The 27,977-nt window shown below is 40.0% G+C and overlaps 1 protein-coding gene and 1 long non-coding RNA gene across 7 annotated transcripts in view; one reads left to right on the top strand and one right to left on the bottom strand.

The window, feature by feature from the left end:
- The window catches only part of Cd44 (CD44 molecule (Indian blood group)), an 86,479-nt gene that overhangs the window by 47,306 nt on the left and 11,196 nt on the right, over nucleotides 1–27,977 (top strand). Inside the window, exons 6-16 of one of the 5 annotated variants that reach the window (XM_036184576.1) lie at nucleotides 3,514–3,639; nucleotides 5,540–5,656; nucleotides 6,972–7,097; nucleotides 9,400–9,513; nucleotides 9,984–10,100; nucleotides 12,751–12,870; nucleotides 14,311–14,436; nucleotides 18,288–18,389; nucleotides 20,195–20,284; nucleotides 21,087–21,293; nucleotides 23,809–23,877. In XM_036184576.1, coding sequence (XP_036040469.1) covers nucleotides 3,514–3,639; nucleotides 5,540–5,656; nucleotides 6,972–7,097; nucleotides 9,400–9,513; nucleotides 9,984–10,100; nucleotides 12,751–12,870; nucleotides 14,311–14,436; nucleotides 18,288–18,389; nucleotides 20,195–20,284; nucleotides 21,087–21,293; nucleotides 23,809–23,877 — 1,314 coding nt within the window. Of the gene's footprint in view, nucleotides 1–3,513; nucleotides 3,640–5,539; nucleotides 5,657–6,971; nucleotides 7,098–9,399; nucleotides 9,514–9,983; nucleotides 10,101–12,741; nucleotides 12,871–14,310; nucleotides 14,437–18,287; nucleotides 18,390–20,194; nucleotides 20,285–21,086; nucleotides 21,294–23,808; nucleotides 23,878–27,977 lie in introns of all 5 variants that reach the window. The other 4 variants (XM_036184577.1, XM_036184573.1, XM_036184574.1 and 1 more) reach the window with 4 other exon arrangements.
- On the bottom strand, nucleotides 595–27,464 carry LOC118582077. 2 transcript variants are annotated; one of them, XR_004944727.1, is made up of 4 exons: nucleotides 26,678–27,464; nucleotides 25,908–26,484; nucleotides 25,088–25,162; nucleotides 595–2,710 (listed from the first exon to the last, which is right to left on the bottom strand). It is a non-coding gene; the product is annotated as an uncharacterized LOC118582077 (long non-coding RNA). The 2 variants fall into 2 exon arrangements; XR_004944726.1 differs by having other exon boundaries at nucleotides 25,908–27,464.

Genomic DNA, 27,977 nt, shown 5'->3' with positions numbered 1-27,977 from the left:
CCCCTCTTTGTACTTCCGCTGTTGCTTGTTTTAGAATGGCGTGTCAGATGGCTGGGCTCCTTCTGTGGAGGATTATTCAAACCAAAAAGGGCAACTAAGTCTTCACTGGGTAGCCTAGGATGGTGTGTATTTTCTCAGTTCCTGGCTGCAACTCACCAAGGGTGGACTCTGGCTTCTTCACGGTTTGGCAGGAATGGACTGGCTTGTGAATATTCAAGATAGGGCCCTTTTTACTCAGTCACTCAGAAGCCAGGAAGCCTCCACAGCACTCAGAGTGTTTTCAATTCTGTTATCAGGTTGCTGAGTGAGGGGAAAGGGTGATGTGAACAGGTGCGGGATTCTAGTCATTCCCAGAAAATTCTTTGAAGTCTGTCCAAAAAAAATTCTTCATCAAATTCTGGGGGCTTGGAGATAGCTCAATGGGTAAAGTGCTTGCTTTGCAAGCATGAGGATCTGGGGTGTTTTTTTTTTTTTTTATCCTCAGCATCCACATAAAAATTTGAGCATGACAGCATGCACTTGCAATCATCATACTAGGGAGACAGAGACAGGAGAAGCCCCCAACTTGCTGGCCAGCCAGTTTAGTCAAATGAGTGAGCTGCAGGGTCAGTGAGAGATCCCATCTCAAAGAATAAAGTGGAAAACAATCAAGGCAAACATCTTTATGTCAGCCTCTGGCCTCCACACATGGACAAATATACAGACTTCAAACTTACACACAAGGCATGTCTGTTCAAGCTTCCCACACCCTCCTGTCATTTACTCTCTGATGACCTTGTTGTCTGCAGTGTCCTGGGAACTACTTCCCCACAGTGGCTTCTGCAGAGCAGGCAGGTGGTGTTTCTAATAATGTGCAGCTTCTTGGGTCCCCCACCCTTTTGATGCAACTTATGTTAAAGGTACTTATGACTAGTGTGTGCAATGTTGTCAGATGTTGGCCAACACAGTGATTAATGGTCTCATCAGGAAGCAGAACAGTTTTAACTAAAGTCACATTTCCCACCCAAAAAGAACCTTCTGATGAAATCTGTCACATAAGAATTGAATGCAGCTGGAATCACAGCCTATCTGGGGTGGGAGTTTCACATGTAATTGGCAAATTATATTATCATCCTTAGCCTGACAGGCGCCTCCTTAGCGCAGTAGGCAGCGCGTCAGTCTCATGTCATCCTTAGCCCATTTCCTAAGCATGGATCCTTCCCCATTCAAGCTGGCCAGTCAGCAAATCCATTTTGAGGACTTAATTTTGTACCAGACCCATTCTAACGTTTGAGACCCACACATCTACATAAAAACTTGGGTATGGCAGCATGGGACTATAATCCTGATAAAGGACAATGGCAGAAGCCCTGGAGCTTGCTGGCCAGGTAGTCTAGCCAAATCAATGAGCTCCAGGTTCAGTGAGAAATCCTATCTAAAAACTAAGGTAGAAAGTAATTGAGGCAAACATCTCTATGTCAACCTCTGGCCTCCACACATACACTAGTACACAGACTCTATCTGTCCACAGAAGGGATATCCTTTCAAGCATCCCACACCCTCCCGGGTCATTTATTCTCTGTCAAAAGAGAAACCAGGGTGAGTGAGGTTGTCATCCATTCACTCCACATTGTGTGTCTTCTCTGCTCAAGACACTGCTCTAGTTTATGGGGGTCAGAGGTGGATCCACCTTCGTGGCTACAACATCCTAGCTCAGAAATCAAAGGAAAGAAGTGTATGAAGCTTAACAAAAAACATAGCTCAGGATTTGAGGGAAAAGGAATTTTGATTTCATTTTTACAGAGCATGTAGCTCAGTTCCTTTTAATGGGCAAGGAAGAGAGGCTAATTCACCCACCAGGGTAAGTTTACTTGGATGTAGCATGTGGTGTGCCAGAGTTGGCACTGATAAGCCTTCTGAATAGAATCCTCCTTTCTGAATCCAAAGAAGAGCTTCCCAAGGGCTTACTTATCACTGTTGGGCGGAGGGCTGAGACATAGTGAGAGGGAGTGGATGCAGATTAGCATGTAGCAGGGCAGAGGTCAAGAGCCAGGCTGGCTAAGGACAAGGAAGAAGCTGTGTTTGGCTTAACCAGCTTGTTCCTTCCTCAAGGGTGCTCAGTGGGTGGCCACAGAGAAAGCTAGCAAGAACAACAGGCTCTGTAGACTTGGGTTTTCCCACTGGCTGCTAATTATAAATGTTATTTTTGGAAGAGTCTGCCTGGAGGTGTGTCATCGGCCCTTTCTTATTGGTCATCTGGAATTCTCTGGAATCAAGAAGCCTGATTTAATTTAGAAATAGGCTCCTGCCTTGGACAGCTCTACTTCCTGTCTTCTGGGTGTCAAATGAGTAATTTGTTTTCTGTCTCGCATGACCTTAGTTGGGTGGGGCAAATTGGAAACTGATAGCTAGGCTGACACTTCTTTCATTGTCTCCTCTCACACAACTCTATTTAGGAAGATGGAAATAATGCTCCTTTGTCTTCCGCGTGTCCGTTTCTGGTTAGCTGCTTTTCTCCAGGGTACTTCACGGTGATGGCTGGAAACTAAGCATCTTTAGTGCCATTTTTTATAGTGGGAAGTCTGTAGACTCTTGTGGGTGCCTTACTGGGGGAATTGTGGGTCTTCTATCTCTGCTGTCACTAATGTGATCTTTGGCATTTGTGATGTCCCAGTTCTAAGCTGGACTTCACGTGGGATCCAGTAGGTTCTCCATGGCATGCAGGAACCACCTGCAGTATGAGAAGATCACAGATTTTCAGAGAGGTGTTTGATTTAAAACATTTTCTTTTCAAAGCCCCAGCTGATTCAGACATTTATCCCAATGGCATTTGCCACTTTGTTTTTATGGAGGAACATTCTAGAAACCAGTCCAACTTGAAAGTCAGATGAAAGACTTTTTTTTTTTTTTTTATTAACAACTGTTCTTATTATCCTTTCTCTAACTTGAATAGAGTTCAATAGTTCTTTGCTTCTGTCGATTCTATGTGGGAAAGCAATACATAGATAGATAATGAAGAAACTTTCATCTAGTGACAACATTTTAAATATACACTTTTTACAGAATTCTTGCTCAACTGTAAAGTTTAACTTGTGTTTGATGAATGTGGGTGGAGCTTTGAAATGGCAGTTTCTCAGGCTACCTGGGCACAGTGCTGAATAGACAGAAAAGATGCAGACCTCCTCAAAGACCCTCTGAAGATACATGAACGGAAGTCATTGTAAGCTGGACTGCACTGAAGACCTCCAGATCATCACAATTAATTTGCTGCTTGAGATTTCTCTGGTCATAATTTGAAGGGGTTTGAAGAGAAGACTGAGAAGCATTGAATTGATGCCCAAATCTGCCTTTTTTTAATGCTGTCCTAAGATTTTGTGAAATGTTAGGAGGCTGAAAAGATAAAAGTGGACCTCAATTTCCCTTTTTAAAATCCTCATTCTATAATAAAAAGAGATATTCTATATAGGACAGAGAGTACAGGTTTCATAGAGTACAGGGAAATCTCACTAAATGATATTTTCATAATTAATCTAGTTGCCTCAACTGTGCACTCAAACAGCCACGCAGCATCTCAGAAACAAAATAATTGGATATGGTTTTGGTTTGGTAATTCACAATCCACGACTCAGACTCAGGAGCCCACCACGACAACAACTACAGGTAAACTATTGTGTCTTTTGCTTGCCACCTGTCTTCAGTGAGGTATTAAGGGTGGGTGTTCATTATCATATTCAGACAGCATCCTTGCTGGCATCACGTTCTGATATCATTCAGTGGCCACAGAGACCTGTGGATTTAGTGTCTCCTAAATGCCCTATTTTCATTTTGGCAACATGAATACAGAGTCAGATTATTTTCCCTACAACTAGGGTAGTCATTCATGAGGTGATCTCCAGAAAGACATCTACTGACCAAATAATCATATCAATAAGAGAGAGAAGTGCTGATTCATGAATAAGAAGCATAGATTTTTTTATTATTTCTTTGGACACTAAAAACCTTTTATGAAAAAATTCTAAGAAATGACAATGACCTGTTGCTTTGTAACATCATGTAAGGGTCACAAGAAAGCTCTGGAGACACTTGGTCATTAGCTCTCAGGTATTTGACTTGGCAGTTTTGCCTGGGAAACTGAGAAAGGGAATCAGTCTATAGTAATGGGAGGTAATAGGGGTTTCTTTTATTAACCTATATGGGCAGATAATATGGCCATATTTCTAAATAGGCATTCTCTCTGCAGACAGGGTGTCATAAAAATGGAAAAATGGCCTTATTCACTTGCTCACCTTGTAAGACACTGGTGAACTATATCTTTCTTTCCACAAACGATCATGTAAGGAAACTCTGCTGGTGTTCTGCTGTTTTTAGCACATTACAATGGTTAATATGATGAGGTGGGTGGGTGTAGGGAAGAGATGGCAGGATAAGGAAAATGCTGTTTGTTATGCTGACATGTATGATACATCTTCATAGGGCAAAGAGTGTGAACCGAAGGGTTCTGTGGCTGTGTTTCTTCTTGAATTGTTTCTCAGCTTTCTTGATAGCTGGCAAAAGAAATTTCATTGATTGTTGTATTTGGAAACTTATTGGTGGCTTCAGCTTTCTCTGCTTAAACTTATCCTTGTCTTTTAGTTTCCTGTTATTTTATATTCCCATGTGTATCACAATGACATAATTGACATCCTTTGTGAGTGTTCAAATCGAGACTGTTGCTTTGATCTTGGTGGAGTCATTGGGTCCCTTCATTTCTCCCTGTTTTTCTTGGTATGTTATACTATTTTTTAAAAATGGAACTCAAAATGGACTGCTCTTTCTTGTAAAGTACAGTGTTGACATGAAAATGGTTATGGGCAATGTCTCTAGGGTACATGCACCCTCCTTGGAAAATGGTGGGAAGACATCTTCTTCTATGTCCCTCTACTTGTCCCATTCTCACTTGCTTTTGGGATTCATAGGGTTATGTACCTGTGACTTCCGACAGAATATCATCCCCTAAACTCCTGGGAATGATATTGGTTGGCCACCTTCAATTGTGAAGAATATCAAAGGGTTTGGGTTCCTAAGAGCTGGCAACTAAAATCACAAATGCTCAGATTTGGAGAGGATCTTAAATTGTTTAGTTCAATATTAAATTGTTTAAAATATCACCTGATATTTTAATTCCAGTTTTTAGAAGAACATTCTTGTTCTATTTTAGAGACTGAAACTTTAGACAATTCTCATGCAATTTTTGAGACTTCTCCATTGCCAACTGGATTTCAGACAAATATCTAGCACAGGATTTTCATATTAAGATGGAAGCATGAACCACTTGATATTTAAGGCCCTCCACCTCTGACATTCTATGGACATCCATTTGGGCTCCTGAAAGAAACAGAACTTTCTCTCTCTCTCTCTCTCTCTCTCTCTCTCTCTCTCTCTCTCTCTCCCTTTCTTTCTACTACCAATGTCAAGAAAAGATGAGTCTCTGGGTAGGGAGAGAGTGAAAACATTTACCATGGTATTTCTTAGGAACTGATAATTAACATTTCAACAATCAATTCAATCATGGTTACAACAGCCTTGATGACCACCCCTGAAACACCGCCCAAGAGGCAAGAAGCCCAGAACTGGTTTTCATGGTTTTTTCAACCATCAGAGTCCAAGAGTCATCTTCATACAACAACGAAGATGCCTGGTAATGAGATACAGATATGTATCATATGCCTGCTTGACAGCCTTTAATAATTCTCATTAACCTATGGGATATGGTTAAAGTCTAAATGTCATTCTGTCTTATAAATGTATGTGTCAATTTAGGAAGGATCATGAACTCTGGTATCTTTATGTTTGTTTTAATATCACTAATACATGGTTTTTCTTCTCTATACTTTATTGGAATCCATATAGCCTAGGATAAAGTTAATTGGGAAGTTGGGGGGAGTTTGTGATAACAACATTTCAACACTAAAAGATCATCTAGGATCTTTTATTTATTTATTTATGGAATTCAAATTACCAAAGTCAAAAACTTTTTCTGAGAATGTAAAATAGCATAGGCTTGGCTACCAAAATATAGAGGATTTTTATCAATTGATTTAGTCTTGGGTTGAACACCAATAATAAGAAAACCATGTGGACTTCCAAAAGTTAGAAGAATCCTTTTTATTAAAGAGACACCTTTTGCAGTAACTGCTGAGAAGAGGTCTAAGGTTTCCATTTTCTTTTTTAAAGCAGCATCCAAAAATTGAAAGTGAGAAATTCTCAAAATCTGGACTGTGGGCCACAGTCATCAGCCTCTTTGAACCCTCTCAGCTGATTAATAAATGGCAAGAAAATTTCTGTTAGTTGATTTTTTTTCCTCCATGGGAAATTTTATTGAGGATGAACAGTGGTCCTTCTATTCACATTGGACATACAGGATCTGATAAAAGATAAAGACTGAGAAACTGTGTATACCTTTTCAGAAATCTCAAAATGAAACCCCTCACTTCATATAACCAATGAACCCTGATAAGAAGTAAGAATAAAAGAAAACAAATGAACTTTAAAAATACGATCATAACTATGGAATTTTAGGAACTTGACATAGGGGTTTTACTGAAAGCGTCTTGATAGAGCAAGTAGGGACACATGAAACATTCCTATTCTTTCCTGACACCCTAGCTTCAGCAGAATATTCTAAAGCTGTAATAGGAAAGACATCTGAAAGCAAGGGGAAATGTGCATGGGCCCCTGCATTGCTGTGTTTTTCTCTGACTTCTTAGGTAAGCTCTACCTATATTTATTCTTAGCCTCTCTGAACAATGTTGACTCGTAAAGATCATAGCCATTTGGTTTAAGGTCCACATAATAGCTTTAGAGATGAGGATTTACAGATATACAAACCTACTCTTTTACTTTCATCTTAAAATCTTGGGAACTCCATAATACCTCCCATGCCTGACTTTCCTCCTTGGTGAAATGGGTTGCTTGGTAGCCAGCTCAACTACTAATGCAAGTCACCACAACAGGTACGGAGTCAAATACCAACCCAACAGGCTGGGAGCCAAATGAGGAAAATGAAGATGAAACAGACAAATACCCCAGTTTTTCTGGATCAGGCATTGATGATGATGAAGATTTTATCTCCAGCACCAGTAAGAATAATCAATTATAGTAGAACCACTTATGCTAGGCTTGCTGAGGGACCTAAATGATATATAATATCTTTTTTGGGAAACAGGTGATATGAAAAATGAGTGAACCTATTATTTTACCTTAATTCTGTTCTGAAAAGATTTTGGAGGAGGAAATAAAATTTTGTGAATGGAAACCAAAACACATTGTTGAGAAAAATAGCATCGTGTAGTTTCAGACACTGTGTGTTCTTCCTGTTTTCCAATGTCTTCTCTTATAGAATATCTGTATTCTCTAGTGTGGCTAGGGAATGGCATATTAGAACACCACAACAGATATTCGCTGTGTCCCTGCTGTGCCAGATGATGGGAACACAAAGATGAAAAGGCCAGAACTTTTGCCTTCAGGAGGCTTGTGGACTTCTGGGACAGATGTTAATGTCACTTGGAGTATGGGAATTAAAAGTTGCACATGAACTTGAATTGAAAGCCGGGGGCCCCTAGAATGGCTTAAAACATGGGAGCCAGAGCTCAAGAACTTTCTTAAGCAATAAAAAATGGTTACAATCAAAGGAAAAAATTCATAAAGTTTCAGCCAACTTGCTGGACACCAATACGATAGGATGATACTAGAAGGAAGAATAAATGCCAGCTAAGCTTGAAAAAAAGACAGTGTTAATTAATAAAAAGCAGATAGTGACACCACTATGTAACCATGTGCCAATTTGTGAGCTCTATAAAACCTCCTAAGGAGGTTCTGCCCGATGCCCAATTTCCCTAAATTTGTCATAAGCTAAAATTTTGCTGGACAGAGATGAGAATCATAAACCTGATTCAATTAACATTTGGAGAAGGGATTTGGGAGTAGTATCAGCTCTCTCAGACAGCAGGAGCTTTATCCGTCCTATTACAATTGGAGGATTTCATTTCCTAGTGAGGACAGAATCTAAAGGTAGCTTGTGGATTAAAGACATCTGAGTGTGAGACACCAATTCAGTACATACTAGAGACAAACCAGGTTTTCTCTACACATACTTCAGTGGTGTATTCCTCAGGCGGGAGACTCTGCAGAACTTAGGAATATTAGAAAAGCACCCAAAGAACCCCACACATTGAGCATTACTATGACACTGTCTTCTGGATTTGGGATGTAGCTTCCTTAGACAACAATCTCAAAAGACCCACTTGCAAATGTGTTAATTTGGTCACACTCCAGGGGATAAAGTTGTTACACCATCCCCCCCCCCCCATCTTTATGGTGTGTATTCAATTTCAGTTCACTTTTCTTCCTAGCACTTACGCCCTTTAATTCAACAGGATTCTCTCTTTCTCCTGGAGGCTTGGGCTAACTACCACTTTTTCATGCTTATTAAAAATGTGGTTAATGACTCAAAAACATTTTTTTTAACATGTAAAATGGTTTTGTGTTATCTGGGTGTCAAAGTAAAATTTGAAGGAAGATGAACTTGCAAATAGCCTTTTTTTTTTTCTTTTTTACAAAAGATATAGTTTCTGGTTTTTGTCACAATGGATCTCCTTTGCCCCTTCTGTGCCCAGCTTCCTGTTTTGCATGATATTGCTTGTTTTCCAGTGTGCTGTGCTGATGGTGATTGGTTACTTCTTACTCTTTTCTAAGAACGTATGCATCTTGGTCCTCTTTCAGTGGCTGTGGTAGCTTGCTTACAACATGTTCTGTATTTAATGAGAATCTCATGGGGTTTTGGTATATATTTGGAAAAAAAGCAGTTAAGCCAAATGGTTCTACAAGGCAGAGATTCTTTCCAAAGGCCATCTACATGAAATCTTTGGCTCTTGTGGTTATTTCTTTGCCTCAGCAAAATCACTATCAAAATAGTGATTCTTGTGTTATAACTCATCTGTCAATCTCTTCAGCTTGAGGTTCTACAACTAGAACACCTGTCAGTGATACCAACAAATGGTTTGGACTTCCAGGTGCAGAGGGCTCCTACAGTTCGCATGGATTGGCAAAACTCTTCACATCTTTGGTCATTCTTGGTGGAGGGCTAGCATTTTCAAAGCTGTTCTTCCTGCTGCTACAACCTCCTTGACTATTTTATGCAGAAGATCTCATGTTCTAAACCCAAAGGTATTCTCTGAGAGAATGTGAAGGACATTGAGATACAAAACAACATGGCGGATGAAGCTGAAGGCTCTCTCCTTTCTCTCCATTTCCACTCAACCATCTATACAGCCCTGTATAGATGAGCTGGTGTGTAGACCACAGAAGAGCGGCATGTACAAAGCAAACAGTGAAGGTTCCAGAAATAACATTTTTCTATTGCCTCACTCATCATTGTCACAGTTTCATCCACTCCACGGGTTTCTGACCACACAAAACAGAACCAGGACTGGACCCAGTGGAAGCCAAGTCATTCAAACTCAGAAGCACTACCTCAGACAACCACCAGGATGACTGGTAATGAGTTATGCACATTTTGTTAATGATACTTTCCCTCAAAGCCTGTGATGCTATGAAGGCCAAATGCCCAGAAGCAGTGGGATATTTAATTAATGTCTCATCACAAATCTTTAGCAAACTTTCATGAGGGTACTCAACCCCACATGGGAGTCATTTATCAACCATACTACCTGGTCACAAGGTATTTTATGTCACTTTGTTATAAAAAATAATATATATGAATGGTTTATGAAACTGTCTCTGACAAAGTAGTTATTGTTCAATAATAAGTAATATCAAAAAATTTGTACCTGTTCATTTTCTCTGAGAATAGATCACTGAAATCACTCAGATTTATTGAGAGTAAGTACTTAGAGATAGTACTTAGGGATGGGACCAGTATAATAACATGTACTTTAGTGGAAGTAAAGGATTATTAAAGACTGTTTGGTTAAAAGTCACAGTATACTTAACCATCATCATAACAGATATAGACAGAAAAAGCACCATTGCTCATGGAGAAAACTCGACCTGGGAACCGCAGCCTCCTTTCAATCACCATGAGTATCAAGATGAAGAGGAGACCCCACATGCTACAAGCACAAGTAAGAAGGATGATGCTCTGAAGTACTGGTACTCAAGTTAGCAGAGATGTTGTTCAGCTGTTGACCACAACTTTTGTCTCTGCCAAGTAATTTATCTACAGACCTCGGAAGGGAACACATAGGCACACAATTTTTTAGAAGTAGGGAAGAAAGATGACAAGTTGTCAAATTTTCTGAGAGACCAAAATGCTTACAAAATAAATATGAGATGCTGGTTTTGTGTGAATGATTCCTAATGGTTCTGTTTTGGCAGTTGGTGTGTGTTTTCAGAAATGTGTGATAGGATTGTGCTCACTTCACAAGCGGGCAGATCTTTGAAATCATCTTTGATGAAGATCTGTGATACACCCAGTTTCTTTATTCTCACACTCTCTTCCTTACTCTGAGGTAGAATGGTACCACTGTGTCCTTGATGGAAAGTCAGGACTCATACGGTTTCTTTTCAAATTCTAAGCTATCCTTCTTTCGTTTAAAAAAAATCAACTCAGAGCAACTTGGGAAAGGCCCTGATGCTCTTGTAATTTCTACTTATAGACAAATACCTAAGATTTTCCAAAAACTAATGGATTATGAACCTAGGACAAGAAAACAAAGAAAAAGAAAAAGTGAAATGTATTCATCTTTCATCTGTATCTCAGAGAGATGCCTACCTTATTTGGAATATAACTGATCCTTGTGATAACATCTTGCATCATTTTAAAAAGTATGGCTCAACCACAATTTTCAAATCCTCTTAAAGAGGAAATGTACGAAACAGCTACTTAGGAAACAAAGAGCTGAGGAATTCCTGGTTTGATTGATATGTTCAGACAGTCTAGGAAAAGCTTGAGACATGGGTTAATAAGTTCTGGGCATTGTACTGCACGTCTGACAAACATTGCATTCTATCCATTACCCTAGTTGATTTGATATATGCATAACGATTGGGGGTTGAGTTAACAAAGAAACAGACTGTTGAAAAAAGAAAAGAGAGAAAACAGAGCCCATTCCAGTCTCCCCTGGGTTTGAACAGCTCTCTTATCAATTACCGTAACACAGCTTGCACTTAAACAGAATACTACTTTAGAAGCGTGGGATAAATGCATGCAATGTCAAAATATGATGGATTTGAAAATCCAGATACAGTTAACAAAGAAAAGTTACAGTCAGTGCTTGCAAAATCCACATTTGTAACCTCTGGATTTCATCAAGGGGACTTTTCAACTTCTAGAGTAGAGTCAGCCCTTATGGTTTGCAATTGAAGCTCTCTGTTCTCCTAACCCACTCCTGACTATACTGAAAACACCAGGTCAAGGTTGGGTACTTGAAGGATCATTATACCTACATAAAAATTGATAAAGTGAATGTAGACATATGTGTATGTTTGTGAGCACATGTGTGTACTCCTTTATTCTTTAAACTTTGGGTAGCATGGCAGTCCAATTTTGAATGTTGACTTTTTAAAGTAATTACATTCAAAATTGTTCTAACTTTATTATTTGTTGGGAGATAGTGACTTAACTAAGGGAAAATAACATACAATTCGGGCCTCCCTCCCTTTGGATAATCAATCCCAGGAATTGTTTGGAAAATGCAAAGGCAAAGTCAGCATGAGTTTCGTTTAACAAATTATTTGCTATTACAAACTCTCACACTTCATTTTCTAAGATAATGAGATACAGTGAGTTTTGTAAGTCAGGAAAGTTATTTTGGTTTGGTAATTTATAGTCTCTAATTATCTTGATGAATCAGAAATTCACTATGAGCTGCTACAGATGAAAATGTCAGTGGCTTTCTGACTTTTCCAGGAAGCAGCCTGATGGGATTTTATCCCAGTCATCTTGCCTTTTTAAAACAGCGCTTGAAAGGTTAAGCCTGTCTGATACTGTTATTATTTATATAATTCCCCAACTGGCTAGAATAGTCTTTTCTTCCACTGAATTAGCTTTGTTAAGAAGAGATTTTAGCCTTTTAAAATGTCCCTAGACAAACACATGATAGATCAGTGTAGTAACATCTCAGGCATCCCAATAGCTTCCATGCCAGAATGTTTCTGCTGAGTATGGTCATAAGTTGTCCAGCCTGTTTGCAAAGGTCTTCTACTATAATAGTGTTGTGAGTTGCTAGATAAGACATTTCTCACTACAAAATGACCAGAACACAGAGATTATTCTTCCAACAGAAGCTCTTTCTGTCAGAATATGTGAGGCCATAGACAATATCAAAGTAAGAATAATACTTAGAATCTTAATCCACAGGCTAGGGTCTAGTCCTGACTTTGTGCTACTCTGGGTACAGGATTTTTAGCAAATGAAACTTGTTTCCCCATCTGGAAAATTAAAGGATTGGAAAATTAAGAGTTTTATTTCCAGACTCTGCCTGTCAGAATATTAGTTGCTTATCCCCTTAACTTTTATTGTCTGTCTCTGTATCTATCTGTCTGTCTGTCTATCTATCTGTCACCCATGTATCTATGTATTTATCTATGTATGTATCTATGTGTATGTATATAGCATGTATGTATCATCATGTATCTATGTATCTGTATGTGTATGTATGTATCTACCTACCTGCCCATCACTGCTCTTAATGTAGAAAGATGTATCAGAAGGCTTATTATGAAACTGAACAATATGGCTCACCATCAGCATTCTCCTCACAGCTTGGGCAGCTCCTAGTAGTACCCCAGAAGAAGCAGCTACCCAGCAGGAGAAGTGGTTTGAGAATGGATGGCAGGGGAAGTACCCCACCACACCATCTGAAGACTCCCATGTGACAGCAGGGGCAACTGGTAATGGAGGGTTGCACAATGTGGGTGGAAACTACCTTCTGAGTTCAATGCTAGGCATTGAAAACATGGCACAAAAAAGATACTGAAGGAATTGTCCAAGGTGTTCAGCTTCTTAACACATCATATTGAAGTGAACGAAGATCCAGACTGTAAATTCTTTTAACAAGCTACATGGCCAGGCGCAGATAGAAGCACATGAAAGAAGAAATAGAGCTAGTCTGGAAGTGTGTGGTTTTCCTATCTAGTTTGAGGCATCACATAGTGAGACAATGACAGAGACACTAGCTAATTAAAACCCCCTTTCTGCTTTCTAAAAATCATTTACTGTATAACATGAGTCTGTTTTTTCCTTATGTTTATGTGAAATACTAGTATTATAAGAAAGAATTCTACTAGAAATCTAGTGTTGGGGGTGGATCCAAGCATTACAAGAAAAAGAAAGATACCTGGGTGATTGGGTGATGTCATCTGACCTTTTGTTCTTATCTGTTTTGAATATCTCCTCAAATGTACAACTGTTTAATCACATTAACAAATAAGCCATCTTCTCCATTCTGGAACTGTGGGGTTGTGGGAAATAGACTTAAATCTTAGCATCTCTGAAGGATGCCAGATGATAACATGCATCTGCAAGCTCCTGTGCATGATGCTTTTGTCTGAGTGATTAAGCATTGTGATTCACCCTGCCCTGCAAAGTGTGTGAATTCCACATGACCGCTTGGTATAAGTGGAAAATATCTCCATGTTTCCATCTGCAATCTGATACGTAACCTCTTTGCAGTGCACGGCAGCTTGTAAATGAATCACTGGTAGAGCAGCGGGTTTGGTGACTAGTTCCTTGGTGTGCTTCTTTCTAGGGGATGCTATTGTAACCTTTCTTCCTATGCCTCACCAGTGGCACAGAACAAAACAAAGGCACTAACCACGTGCCCAAGTGCCGTTTCTCACTGAGCAAAAGCAATGCCTCTAATGGACTCCATCTGTGCTTTTGGGAGAAGCAGCACTTTCATGTCCATCACTTGGGAAGCCTTTACCTGATGTCCTCTGTATCTCCCCAGCAGCTCATTATGCATTTCCCTGTGGGATGTGCTTGTCACAGAGTGACATCATGCACTTGAGCTCTTCCCCCTCTTCCTTTAGGGGACTATGGCAGCATGTGTTGAGAATGACTTCATCTTCCCTTGATGCCTATAACTCATCCTCTATCCATTCCAGCACTTGTCAATGCTATGCTTCCTCCAACCAGTGTGCTGGTGACCAAGAAAATGAGCACAAATGAAACCAAACTTGGGAAAACACTCTAAACTGATGCAGCACCTTTGTCCTCAGTACTAGAAAGTTATTGTCATTATCTTCTCTTTTCAAAAAATCAGTCTATATATCCCTGCCCAAATGTCAATTAACATCTTGACAATTGTTTGAACTTCATGGTCACACCAGCCTCAGCCTACAACAACCACCCAAGTCAAAGAATGACAACGCAGAGTCAAGAGGATGTCTCCTGGACTGAGTTCTTCGACCCGATCTCACATCCAATGGAACAAGACCACCAAACAGAAAGGAATGGTAAACAACACCTGAGACCTTTAAATATACTATGTTTCTTAGAATCAACTAAATGCTTTTTCCCTTTGAAATGTACCATTGATTTTAGTTCAGTCTACTTTCCTAAGCATCCTGTGTGCCTTCAAAAATTAATTTCATGATACAAGTTGGTAAAGAGTGGATGTGCACATCCCTCTACATACAAAGTTCTAGTTCGACAGTGAAGAATTTGGCAGGAAGATTAAAGAACAGTCAGTCTTAGACTGATAAGAGTAGAAGTTACTCATCCTAAAGGAGAGATGGGTTGTTTCTTATTTTAAGGTGGTTTTACTACAGAGCCCGAGCTGGTCATCAGTACTTGATGATTCTCCTGCTTTAGTTTCCTGAGTGCTGGGATTGCATGTACTACTGTGTCCAGCTAAGGACGGGAGATTCTTAAGATCCTTTTCCTTTCTAAGTACAAAGATTTCAAAAGAAACTCGATTCAGTGACTGAGTCCATTATAGATTCAAAGATAAATTTTGGTTTTCATAGACAAATCTAAGTGATGGAAAAAAATTGGTGAGTAGTTAATGTAAATAAACAACATAATGACTCAGAAAACGTTAAAGTTATGTATTATTGCCTCATTTAGAGATAACGTGATATTGAAGGATTTAGCATTTAGACCACTTTTGGCCCTCCTTGAATGGCTATGAACTTAATGGATAGACAACTTGTACATGAGACAAAACTCCTATTTTCCTATTGCCTTTCATTCTTATTTACACACAAGCCACTTAAAAATAGAAAGCAAAAGATATTAGTTGTGGTTTTGCAAGAAAGGAAGGTTATGAATTATTTGACTAGTTTTTATATTTAAAAGCAATTTTCCTTCACTGGAACAGCAGCAAGCTGCTTGAGGGAAACAGGAAGAACTGCTAGCCTCTGTGCTCTCAGGACTCAACAGGTAGAAGATTTTGTGGTTCTACCACACTCATGAGTAGAATTACTTTTTGTTTGTTTGTTTGTTTTGTTTTGTTTTTTGTTTTTTCAAGACAGGATTTCTCTGTGTAGCTTTGCACCTTTCCTGGAACTTGCTTTGTACACCTGGCTGGCCTCGAACTCAAAGAGATCCGCCTGGCTCTGCCTCCCGAGTGCTGGGATTAAAGGCGTGCACCACCACTGCCTGGCTGAATTACTTTTTTTTTTTTTTTTTTTTTTTTTAACAAAATATCCTTATGACAAAAATGTAACATTCCAAAAACCAATACAGGGCTTTTTTTCAGAGAATTTTCATTTAGATGTATTTTCTGGATATAAATTGCCAGCCATATGCTCTACACATATCTGATTGAAATACATTCTAGTAGCAGTGAATATATCTCCATGTTGGATCACTACACTTTTATCTCCAAAGTAAATCCAAAAACATCTATAGCTTCCTTTTTCAAGAAATACTATCTTATCTTAATATTAGTGAACAGATACCCCATTAACAGCCATGTATGTGGCATATGCACTAGATGTGTAAGATATCATGGAGACACAAGGATGTATAATTCATATTCGTGCTTAAAGAGACTGAGAAGTCAGCAGACAAAAGAAAATACTTAACAGCACAATAGATGTGACAGCATGAGTCAGTAATGGATAGAAAATTCATATTTTCAATAATGAACACTAAAGAAATCTAAAGTTAGATATTATAAATCTAGAGTTATTTATTATAAATAACCCCACACCTCCCAACGACCACTAGAGAACAAAGGACTGAATGTGGTCTTTCAAAAAAACACAAAAACCTGGCTAGTCATAAAAATGAAGTAAGATGGAGGATTTTTTGAAAAGGAGACGCATGTGAACAGATACATAAAGGAAGAAAAGCCAAGGAATGGGTATATCACTGTGAGTGGATAAATGTGTCCTAAAAGAGAGGAAGTGGCTAGGCTGGAACCATTTTGTTGAGTTTCTGAGGTGCCACAGGCAAAACCCAGCACACAGTTTTATGTGCTTAGCTCCTGGGGGTGGGGCTGAAGAGACCCATGTTAATAAGTAAGTAAGTAAGTAAGTAAATAAATAAATAAATAAATAAATAAGTAAACAAACAAACAAACAAACCCAGTAAAAGAATTCCAGAATCATTATTAAATGTCCAACCTGAAGAAGAAAGGAAGATTGCATTCCATAGGTAAATACATCAATGAAAAGCTGTTAGGCAGTCCAAATATCCAGAAACGAGTTCTCAAGCTGGACTATAGGAGGATTTCTGGTGGTTAGATAAAGGCCAGCATTCCTCAGGAACTTGTGAAACCAGTTCCCATTTGCCAAAAGGAGTCATTTCCCTTACCTCTGGCAGAAAGGACCTAGGACTCTCCATTGACATATACCTGTGCCCATGTTGGCTTCCAAGATCCCTCAATCACAATTTACAAGTACTTGTTACAACATTTCCAAGCCCCCCATGCCAGTCTCCTGGCTCTTCCCTCCCCCCAGCTACTCATCCTTTTTATATTCTCTATCTTTAACTCTCTCACTGCGTTCTAGACTCTATCCCTTGCTATCTCCACTATTCCCTCCCACTGCCCCTCTTTCCTACCCCTGGCCATGTCCAGTCTGCCAATTGTGCTTGGTCTATATTTTTCTTTCTCTGCTCTGGACTCTTCCAGATGCCTCTGGCTCTCCTCTCTCTCATATCTACAATACAAACCTGAACTATGTCATGGGGTGGTCATATCAACAGTTTCTTTGCTATGTTTCACACACACAAGACAGCTTCAACCATACAATGACATGATAGTTCTCAAAGAATTTTACATATAAAAGGAAAAATGAACAAGAGTGGATGCAAACCTTCAGCAGACAAGGCCTATTTCTGGTAGGCTATCCATTTGAAATTTTGAACATGGATAATTGGCCTTTCTTCTTTGAAATCCTGATGGTAGAATCAGCCCTACGTTTTTTCTCTAACAGAGATCTTGTCTGTCTTTGCTTTTAGCATGTAAAGGCTGGAGTTCCAAAGTGGGTGCCCCACACCCCAGTGCTTCCCACTGGAGCCTTTGGAACTGATTAGATCTCCCCAGAGGCAGTGGTGTGGGCGGATTGAGAAAATTGTAGAGTTAGCAGTATTGATGGTGTTTATGGACTGTTTAGCCTCTATTTCACTCTGAACTTGTTATTCCAGCCCACAATAGATCTGTGATAACCATCAGAAAGAGCGGCCTTTTTAATTACTTCAGGGATATTTTGCACCACTGAACACTATAATCAGAATTCCTAAGATGTTTCTTTCTTGTATTTATGGGGAGAAAGATTCTTCTTTGTTTATGGGTACTTCCTGTTCCTCAATGTAGTTATATTAAGTAATGTGTATGTTTTTGTTTTTGTTTTTGTTTTCTGTGTTTAGTTTGTGAGGCAAAAACAAAAGAACAGAAATAACCGAATAAGGGAATCCAATGGCTGTTTAAAAACTTTTTGTTGGTATTGTTTTGTTTTGTTTGGCCTGGTGAGCAGGAGGTGACACGATGCTTGTGTGTGTCACTTGTCTTCATGTGTCTAACTGTGCTGGTCTGTCTTGGAATGAAACAAGTCACACATGGGGTACATTTCTGTCCCTTTGTTCCTGAGCCTCATCTTGTGCTCATGTAACTTCCTTTCAGACTAAACAAAACAATCAAATGTGTGATAGCTTTCATCTAGCTCTGCCCTAGAATGACAACCATTTATATCCTGTGATACTCTTGAAGAAACAGTCATTTATCCCAGTTCTGGACACGTGAACCTGTTTCTTTCCTCTTTCCAGGCTGAATGTAAAAATTGCTTGGCTATAAGACAAATGGCCCTCGGGCAATGGCATAGGGAATAAGGGAGTAACACCGATTTAATTCCTTCAGATGTGGATTCCAGTCACAGTACAACCCTGCAGCCTACTGCAGCTCCAAATACCCATTCGGCGGAAGACTTGAGCAGCCCAGGACCACTTTCAGTGGCGACTTGTAAGGATAATGACTCACAGCCCCTTTGCTGACCTGTCTTCCTACTTCACATCTGCTCACATTGGTCAAGATGTCACATTTGGTGGCAGAATGGGCCGTCTTTGCTAGGTGGCTCAGCTCAGGCAGGGGGTGAATCTGTTTTTATCATCTGTCTTTCTTATGGGAGTTCTTTAAACCCAACTTTATCTTTATTCAGGGTTCCCTCCAGAGTCGATGACTTTTTATTAGTAGAAGGATATGGAGGCTTAATTCATCTCCATTTTTCTTCTCTAACTTCATGTGAGTGACACCAAAGCCCATCACTAGTAGAGTGGTTGCTCTATGTTTTAATAGACTTTTTTTTTTTTTTTTTTTGGTTTTGTTTTTTTGGAGCTGAGGACCGAACCCAGGGCCTTGTGCTTGCTAGGCAAGCGCTCTACCACTGAGCTAAATCCCAATCCCTTAATAGACTCTTTTTGATTCCCAGTCTCCTTCCTCCAGTCAAGGAAGGAGAAAGACTACTTTCATGATTGTGTAATGTGAGGGCCAGATCATCAGAGCGAATAGAGAAATCACATTCAGCTTTGAGAGGAGGAGCGAGGCATGTTAATAACTGACCAAGGTGGTGGAGTCCCTGGAGTCAAAAAGAGCCATTTGCTAACATATTTTTTAGTCATTAAATATCTGCCAGGAAGAAATATGAAATTTTTAGTACTCTTAACTTTCACCATATGTATAAGGATAGCCCAAGGATCAACCCAAATTTATGAACCCAAATTCATAAATTCTTGGCAGAATATTAAAGAAATCCCAAAATTAAGAAGGCCTCATTTCACTGCTTGCTACACATAATGGGCAGAGTCCCTTATAGGAGCCCTTTGGGCATAGAAAAAAGACCAGCAGGTCTGTGCTGACTGTCATCAATGTAAACAGCACCGTGTTAGGCATCAAAGGAGACATAAATAAGCCTATAAATGGCCCTTGCCAACACAGAACTTGTATTTCCAGTTTGTGTTACTGTTCGCCTTTGTTCTGATGTTGGTTTGGGATAATGGTGAATGTCTCTCTCCTGGTTATATTTATTTTTTGGTGAACATGGTTGATGGGTGTATTTTATGGAGCCTTTGCACCTGTACTTCAGAGGTCACTCACTACCTACCTCAAGAATACAAAAGAAAAGAACTCAAAACAGTCAAAGTGATTTCAGATATGGGCAGTGATTCAATCTCAGATTGATACCTGTCACTGAGGGCCCTGTGTTTGCTGAGGCAAGCATTTCTTAGGTGCAGTGAAGAGAAACCCTGTAACAGGTGAGATCACAGCCCTACTAATAAAGTAGTAGCTGAAATGCAATGCTCCCTACAAGGGAGTCATGTATTTCCTTGTGAAGTTCTCTGGAGCTGAGCTGCTTCTTTTGTGTTCACACTCACTACATAGCACTGGTTTCCTTACAACCTCTTTGTCCACAACTTGTCGACCTTGATTGTCTAGGACAACCAAAACGACAGCACCACTTTCCATGTCTCTGTGATTTTTGTTATTCTGGGATCCTTGGTGCAGTTGGGTCAGAGTGGTCCGTGGAGAGCAAAGTTTTGGGTTGGGCTTCACTTTGGAACTTCACTGAGAGACAAAGAAGCTAACTAGGGACAAAGTATAATTTTTCTGTATATTTCTATCAATCACCAGATGATGAGGGGCACAAATATCATTCTCCTATTGTATCTGTCCATCTGCTATCCTATAGTTAGTTCATTCATGTAAGTGGATAACAAAGGACTTGTATCATGGTTCCTAAATAACACTAGCTTCATCCCTCATTGAAACAGCACAGAGTCATTCTCAGAACTTCTCTACATCACATGAAGAACTGGAAGAAGACAAAGAGCACCCAACAACTTCTATCCTGCCATCCAGCAGTAAGAGTCACATCAACTAGCTTTGGCTATTTAGCGGAAATCTATAAGTTATGGGTACTTTGTGGTATCTTTGGTGGTGGTGCATTCGTTGCTTGTTTTTATATGTTAATTTTAATTAAAAGGTGTGTCTGGTGGTGGTCTCTGATTCTTCTGCTTTATAGACCTTTCAGAAGCCATTGTACATTATGTACAAACTTTTCTGCTGAATTTTAAAGCTATTAGATTAGTAACCTGGTTTTGAAAATGATTATTGTTTCTCTAAGATTTCCTTGATATCCATTATGTTAATATTATTTCTATTTGTCTTCTGGACCACAATTACATGGTTTTGGTGACTAAGAAGCAATACCCTTCTGGCACAGGAAAAAAAATTAAGTCAGTAAACTCAGGTCTTTTGGATCTTGAACTTATTATTCCAGTTGTAGACAGAATGGTTTCACCTTTCCATCCAATAGTTTGTTTCTTCCCCTTCCCCAGAGGTGGATCCAACTGAGAAAAAAAGCTCAAAATCCTGTAGTACCTGAGTTGAGTTCATGGTCACAATGGGATTAACCTCCCCTTGATGACTCAGACAAATCTTGTGGTAAATGCCTCTTCTGGGTAGTAGTCACAGAAATCTCTTCTGTTGAGTGCTATCCGGCTGGTGTCTTTTGGACAACATCGCTTTTGTTCAGTCCCATTTGCATCTGGTCTTGGAGAACAAGGAGAAAGTTGTCTCTGCAACTTTACCTTCCGAAGACAAGCACATGGTGGGTGGTGACCATACAGGTGTGGGCTTGTCATTGACTCCACCTCCACGCAGCTAGGGGTGGTGGTGAAGACGGAAGAAGAGGTTCAAGCCTTCCCAAAGACGCAACTACTTCTCTGGAAGGCTACACTCCTCACTACCCAGACACAATGGAAAATGGGACTCTCACCCCAGTGACCCCTGCTAAGACTGGGGTCTTTGGAGAAACTGAAGTTACTATTGCTGCAGACTCCAACTTTAATGTTGACGGCTCCTTACCAGGTAATTTGGCCATTTGTCATATGGTCGGCTCCTCTGGAGAAACAACATATGTTTTTCCTATTGTAGGGCATATTTTATGTGCAGGTTGTGATTAGATTATTATTATTATTATTATTTTGCCATGGAAATAGTTTTCATCATTGGTCATCAATTCTAGTGCCAGCTAACTTGGACTTATTTGAGATAAAATAATGCTTCCATTTCCTGGTGTAATCTCCATTTATTTTTTGTGACTTGGCTCTCCTGGTGGGTTTTCTTGCTTTGTCTTTTCATCATTCTGTGGTATATTAACTTGAACCATGTGAAACTGATATTTTTGTGGATAAAAACAGTTTAATATCAGCAATTTCATTTAATTCAGCTAACATATTCTGCCTATTTGCTAAAGCTTAACTAAACATTCAAATGATTTTCATATACTAGTATCTTTGCTATGAAATTATCTTTAATTGGTGATGGACTGTTCATTTCATTTTTGGTGATGGGTTGGTACATAAACCTTTTCTACTTATGGTGTGCTTCAAAATTCATGATTTACTGTTAATAAACTGGGATCCTCACTTTTACTGTAGCTGTAAACATATGACTTGCTCAACTAAGTTTGACATGGATCAAGAATGAGACCTTTCTCTCAAATAGGCAATCTTCTCTATTTCTTTATTTCTTTGTTTGTATTAAGAAACTAACACTGTAGAGAGGGATAGTACAAAGCACTTTCTCTGGCTAAGAAACTATTACTTCCACTCATGCTTATCATCCAGGTACCTCTTACCACTCAATCACTAACACATTAGTGATTAATAACCTTAAACACACACACACACACACACACACACACACACACACACACACACACACACACACTGTAGAAAGACATCTACCTCCTCTATTTTCCCAAAAGACAAGAAAATGGTCTCATGAGAATCACATGTGTAGAACAGATGGCCATGGGGAAGTTCTGATTGACAGAGGGAAAGAAAACCCAGAATATCATGTGCATGGCATATTTTCTTTGGCTTTTCACTCCAGGGCATCAGGAAAAGGAGCTTTAAATATACTCTTCAGCAGTATTGGCAAGCCCAAGCCCCCTTACACCCTGCAGGCTTTTGCTTAAGTGTCCTTATTAATAACTGTCTTTTCTTCATTCAGACCTCCAAGTGCTATTGTTAATTCCCTCAGAAGCAATCAAATCTAGGAGTGCCACAAGTGTTCCCATGCTAAATGACCCCATCTGTCATGCAACTTAATGGATTTCAATTTGAAAAGGCAATCTTAGTTGTAGTTCTTTAGGTGGCTTGCAGAGTCTAATTGCTAGCAAATAAAATGCTTTCTACCAAATCAGTACACATTGGTACTGATCCCATCTGATCAATGTAAGAAAGGCGGTGGTATCTGGATTTCCTTCCGTTCTCTGTGAATTCAGTGATGAGTAAATGGCCTGACTCTCATTCCCTGTTCTCTTCCAGAAGATTCACAAAGTATATTTCTGTCCACATATATTTCTCAATCTGTACACTTAATGTAAAGCACTGAATCATGCAATGGTAGTGGCGGTGATGGGCCTGGTGATGGTGATGGCTTTGGAAATGGTGATTTTGGTGGTGGGACTCTCAGTGTGGCATTCCAGCAAGTGCTATTGTCTGTTATGATAACCATTACCCGAGGAAAAAAGCAGTCTCTCTCATAAAGTTAGAAGCAATTACAAGTAGCCCTCTCCTGACCAGGGAATGGTGATGAGCAGCTCACTGTGTTCTCTTTCTAGGTACCTTTGTAATGATCTCTACCAATTTTAGGATCCCTTCTTCTCTGTGTGTGTTTCCCATATGATGAACCTAAAATTTGATCCTTGGACTTAAATTTAGCCCCTCTTGAGTTTGTCTCCACCTAAAGTTTTCTGGTGATGGATATTTGGGAAGATGGGATCATAACAGTAATAGCTGAAAATTCAGGCATAACTTTTGAAAAATAAAATACCAATTGAGATTTCCCAGCTCTATGTCACTCACATTATTTCACTTTTGTTTTCACTTATGTTTGACCTTTCTCCTCTCTGGATAATTTATTTTTTCTTTTGAGTCTTTGCCTCATTCATCCCTAAGATTCTTTTGTTGCAGACTCAGAGAAACCTCTTTCATGCTGCATTGTCTAAGTCAGAGTACACCTATTTAAGTGATCCTATTCCAGTATTAAAACCCTTATCCAAACTAAGAAGTGTCCCATTCAAAACCCAGCCCTGTGGAAGCATCATACTGTTTCCCCCAGAATAGTCCTTAGCTATGCACTTGGGGTTCTACCCACACCCTACTTTAATTGGCCTTCCAGGATGGCCTGTGCTGCCTCAGTCTCCTTAATTTTGATTAAGGCTCTATCCCACTCATCAGTGTCTTAAATATGAGCGGTGACTTCTTCGCTGTTAGCAGATGATGTCTTTCTGAAAACACAACCCATGGAAAGAAAGATGACAGTGTGAGTGACACACAGCACTGACTTTTTTTTTTATTACCCATTATTCTAGGAGATGGAGACTTGACCAAGGACCCCAGCGGGCGTTCATTCACCGTGACCCATGGATCTGAATTGGATGGTGAGTTTGAAATGTTTAGTCACTTACTATTATAATCACTGAACCTGATGATTGCTAATGAAGCATGAGTCAGTGTCCTTAGAGAATTGTTTCACAGTTTTAAAAAAAATGTATTTTCAGTCACAGCAAGGGCTTATTAAGTCACTTTGCTGGACCCCACCCTGAAGTTTCTGATTCAGTAGGTCTGGGGTGGAGCCCAAGCATTTGTATGCCTAATAAATTCCCAGTCACCCTGATACTGCTGGGATGGGTACCACACTTTGAGAAACAGCACTCTAGAAAAGGAGCTTCCATCTGAAAGGGTCTGGAAGAAATCACATAGTACTTCTGTGCTGGTTAGTGTTATGTCAGCTTGACACAAACCAGAGTCGTTGATGAGGAGGGCACATTAGTTGAGAAGATGCCTCAGTAGGATCCGGCTGTAGGCAAGCCTATGGAGCATTTTCATTGTGATTGATGTGGGAGGACCTATCACACTGTGGCTGGCACCACTGCTGAGCTGGTGCTCCTGGGTTCTATAAGAAACATACTGAGCAAGCCACAAAGACTAAGCCAGTAAGCACCACTTTCCTCCATGGCCTCTGCATTAGGTCCTGCCTCCAGTCAGGTTTGAGTTCCTGTCTTGGCTTCCCTCAGTGGACTGTGATGTGTAAGCCAAATAAACCTTTCCTCCCCAACTTGGTTTTGGTTATGTTGTTTAATTACAGCAATAGTAACCCTAACTAGGACAACCCCCATTTACCTTTGCCCCCATTTCAGTGGTAACTAAGAGAACTCTTTCAACATAAAATCTCTTGGCTTGATTCTCATTTCTCTAGCTATAAATTGAGCAAGATGATCACAGGGTCTGAGACTCAATGTCTTAGCTGATAATCTTGAGATAGTGTCATGGGGTGCCCTTTAAAGACCAGTGACAGAATGAATACCAGGAAAGTGTTTAGCACAATTCCTGGCACCTGATAAAGCAGCTAGCATTTCAGAATTTACTATGTGTCAGAAAAATTAAGCAAAACTTTTCATTTGTATACATTGAACTACATGAAATTGATATTTCAGTGGGGTAAGTAAGCCCAATGCCAGAGTTTAGAGTTCATTTTCTATTAACTCATCTAATTACCTTGCAAACCCTATAATATATGAAAACACTATTATCATCTCCTTATTACAGATGAGGAGACTAAGGAAAGGTAAGAGAAGGTAAGCAACTTACCAAGTTGGTATGACCAGAGAGTGGTGGAGCCAAGTTTCAGTCCTGGGGTCACATATTGCCTTTCCTAAGTCTGGTCTGGAAGAAAATTCCATAATGACCATAATTACTGCCAGACATGCATTATTAAATAGATTGCTGTTGGCTATGACTCAGATCAACCCCTGAAAATATTACTCCAGGCAGCAAAATCTGACATGAGGCAAGCTTACTTGTAATCCTTAATGCTGGGGTTACAGAGAAGCTCTCTAAGCACTTCCTACCATGAGCTCCTGATGATCACAAATCTATGTGGTCCACAGGAGCCAGGAAATCCATATAAATTAGCATCCTATGCTGTGGGCTTGAGTTTGGGATGAGCACCGCCTCCTGGGTTCCAGCGAATCTGAGGATGGATATTTACATGGTGACTTTGATAACAGCCCTTAAATGTAGGAGCTCTGGGGTGTAGGGTTCGTTAGAAATGATCCTGAAGTAGAGAAAGATGTTTCAAGCTCACCGGGTCCTTAGCACAGCTAAGGTCTTCTCCAGCTTTTGATTTCTTGTCAGTAAAAAAGATCATGTCACCTAGCTTAGTAATCTAGGTTTTGTGTGGAACGCAAGGTATTGAGAACATAACAGGTTACTATTTGAAGGCATAGCTTCCAAAGCCAAGAGGCCCCTACTACTGGGAATGTGGTCTGTGGACCAGCTGTACACAGAAGCTCCCGGGAAGGGCCTAATCTTTGCCCGATCTGGATACAAACTGGATCAGAGTCTGAGTTGATCTAAGCCCCTCCCCTTCTGCTGGCTTGTGTGCTCCACTCTCCATTGCTTTTCTCACCGTTGAAGCCAACTGAATGGTCTCTGTGCCCACATCTGTGGTTGGGCTCCATCTCCAAACTGGTGTTCCCAGTGTCCTGCTTTGCAGAACTTGTTCTCCAGGCCCGTTCCACCCTAATTGGATACGGAGCTCTTGGGTACAAGGGAAGCCTGCTGTCTCTGGCCCATCCTCTCGCTTGAAGTGAGAATCAGGTGGGCGGGAACTGGTCTTTTTCCTCTGGCTCCTCTGCAGGTATCTATTGTTCCAACAGGAGGTTTCGTCTTGTGCACACACCTAGATCTTTCCTTGCTGGGAGCACTTCTTTGGAAAAGGAAAATAAATAGATTATGATCTATTAATGGCCTCCCTTTCAAATATCAAAGGCTGCCATGAGTCAGACAAAGGAGACCAGTGGGAGTGACTTTTCCTTTACAATGGTTTTCAAGGCCTAAGCTCTCCAGTCTGGATGGCTGATATGTCATGACTTGTGCTTGCACAAACCTGCCCATTGCCAGGACACTGGCAGGTGGGTAGAAAAATTACCTTAGACTCCTTTGAGATCTGTGAAATAGAGGCCACTCTCAAAATAGTACGGGAGCTGTGGAAACAGCACAAAAGTTACTTGTTTCCATTTTATGGGAGCTCTAGCAGAGCACCAAATTCTACAAGCTGAAATCATCCTATGTGGTTCGATTTTAGCGTCCACTCTGCAGTCTAACATTTGACTCTCTCAGAAAATATTTTCTTTGAAGCCCAGTCATCCTCGTCAATGGACTAGCCAAACATCTTACCTGGGTTTTCCTCTTCTTGGTGGCTTTCAAGATTCCAGAACAGGTTGCTATTTAGTGGCAAAGAGTAAAGGAAGAAAGAAAACAGAACACCATGAAGTTTCTTTTGAAATGTGATGTCTTCCTCATTTTAAAAAGGCATCTGAATTCTGACTCATAGACTGTATGTCTCACAATGCTTCCTTCCAAGTTGAGCTTTTTGTTCATTTCCTTATTTTGTCTTTTAACAGTAGAAAGCATTTGTTTTTCTATTATGTTTCACTGTATTATCATAGACTAGTAACCTTTCATTAATAGACAGAAAAAGCCAGTGTCTCCCCTCCCTCAAAGAAATATCAGTGTTCATATTAGTGCCTATAAACATTCGTCCTAGTTTGCCTTCTATTGCTGTGATAAGACCATAACAGAACCTTTCTTTGAGGAGGAAGCCTAATTTGGCTTTCATATCCTGAGTCACAGTCTACTGAAGAAAGTCAGGGCAGGAACCTGGAGGTGGAAACTGAAGCAGAAGCCATGGAAGAGAGCTACTTATGGACTGCTCCCCGTGAATTACTCAACCTGAATTCTTATACCACCCAGGACTACTTGTCCAGAGTGGCACTGCCTGGTGAGCTGGGCTCTCCCATCACAATCATTAATTAAGAAAAATACCACATAGACTTGCTTACAGGATATTGTGATGGAGGCATTTTCTCAATTGAAGTTTCTTCTTCACAGATAACCCAGACTTGCTTACATCAAGTTGACAAAGAACTAACTAGCACAATCCATGTGATTTTTAGATTCACTTTGGACTTTCTTTCTTTTTCTTTTCTTTTCTTTTCTTTTTTCTTTCTTTTTTTTTTTTTTGGGTTTTGGTTTTTCAAGACAGGATTTCTCTGTGTAGCTTTGTGCCTTTCCTGGATCTCGCTCTGTAGACCAGGCTGGCCTCGAACTCACAAAGATTTGCCTGCCTATTATGTGTGTGTGTGTGTGTGTGTGTGTGTGTGTGTGTACTTTCTGAAGCATATGAATACATTATGGATATTATTAACATGAAGATGTTGTGTCTGGAGGTTTGGAGCTAAGCTTGAGATTTTTATATTAGTAGCAGGCTCCATAGTGATGAGGTCTTGCTGGTCTACAGGACCACAAATTGTAGGCAAGGTCTTAAACACAGAATGTTGTAACTACACACAACTGCTATTATCATATACTTCTTTAAGCCTCTGTAAGACAACAATGAAGGTGTTTCTGTTATGATCCTTGTTTTATAAGTGAGAAAACAGAGGGTCAGAGATGATAACTTGGCCTGGCACAAGTT

This window comes from Onychomys torridus, chromosome 4 (assembly GCF_903995425.1).
Source record: "Onychomys torridus chromosome 4, mOncTor1.1, whole genome shotgun sequence".
Taxonomy (NCBI): Eukaryota; Metazoa; Chordata; class Mammalia; order Rodentia; family Cricetidae; genus Onychomys; species Onychomys torridus.
This window is presented reverse-complemented; position numbering and strand designations above follow the sequence as displayed.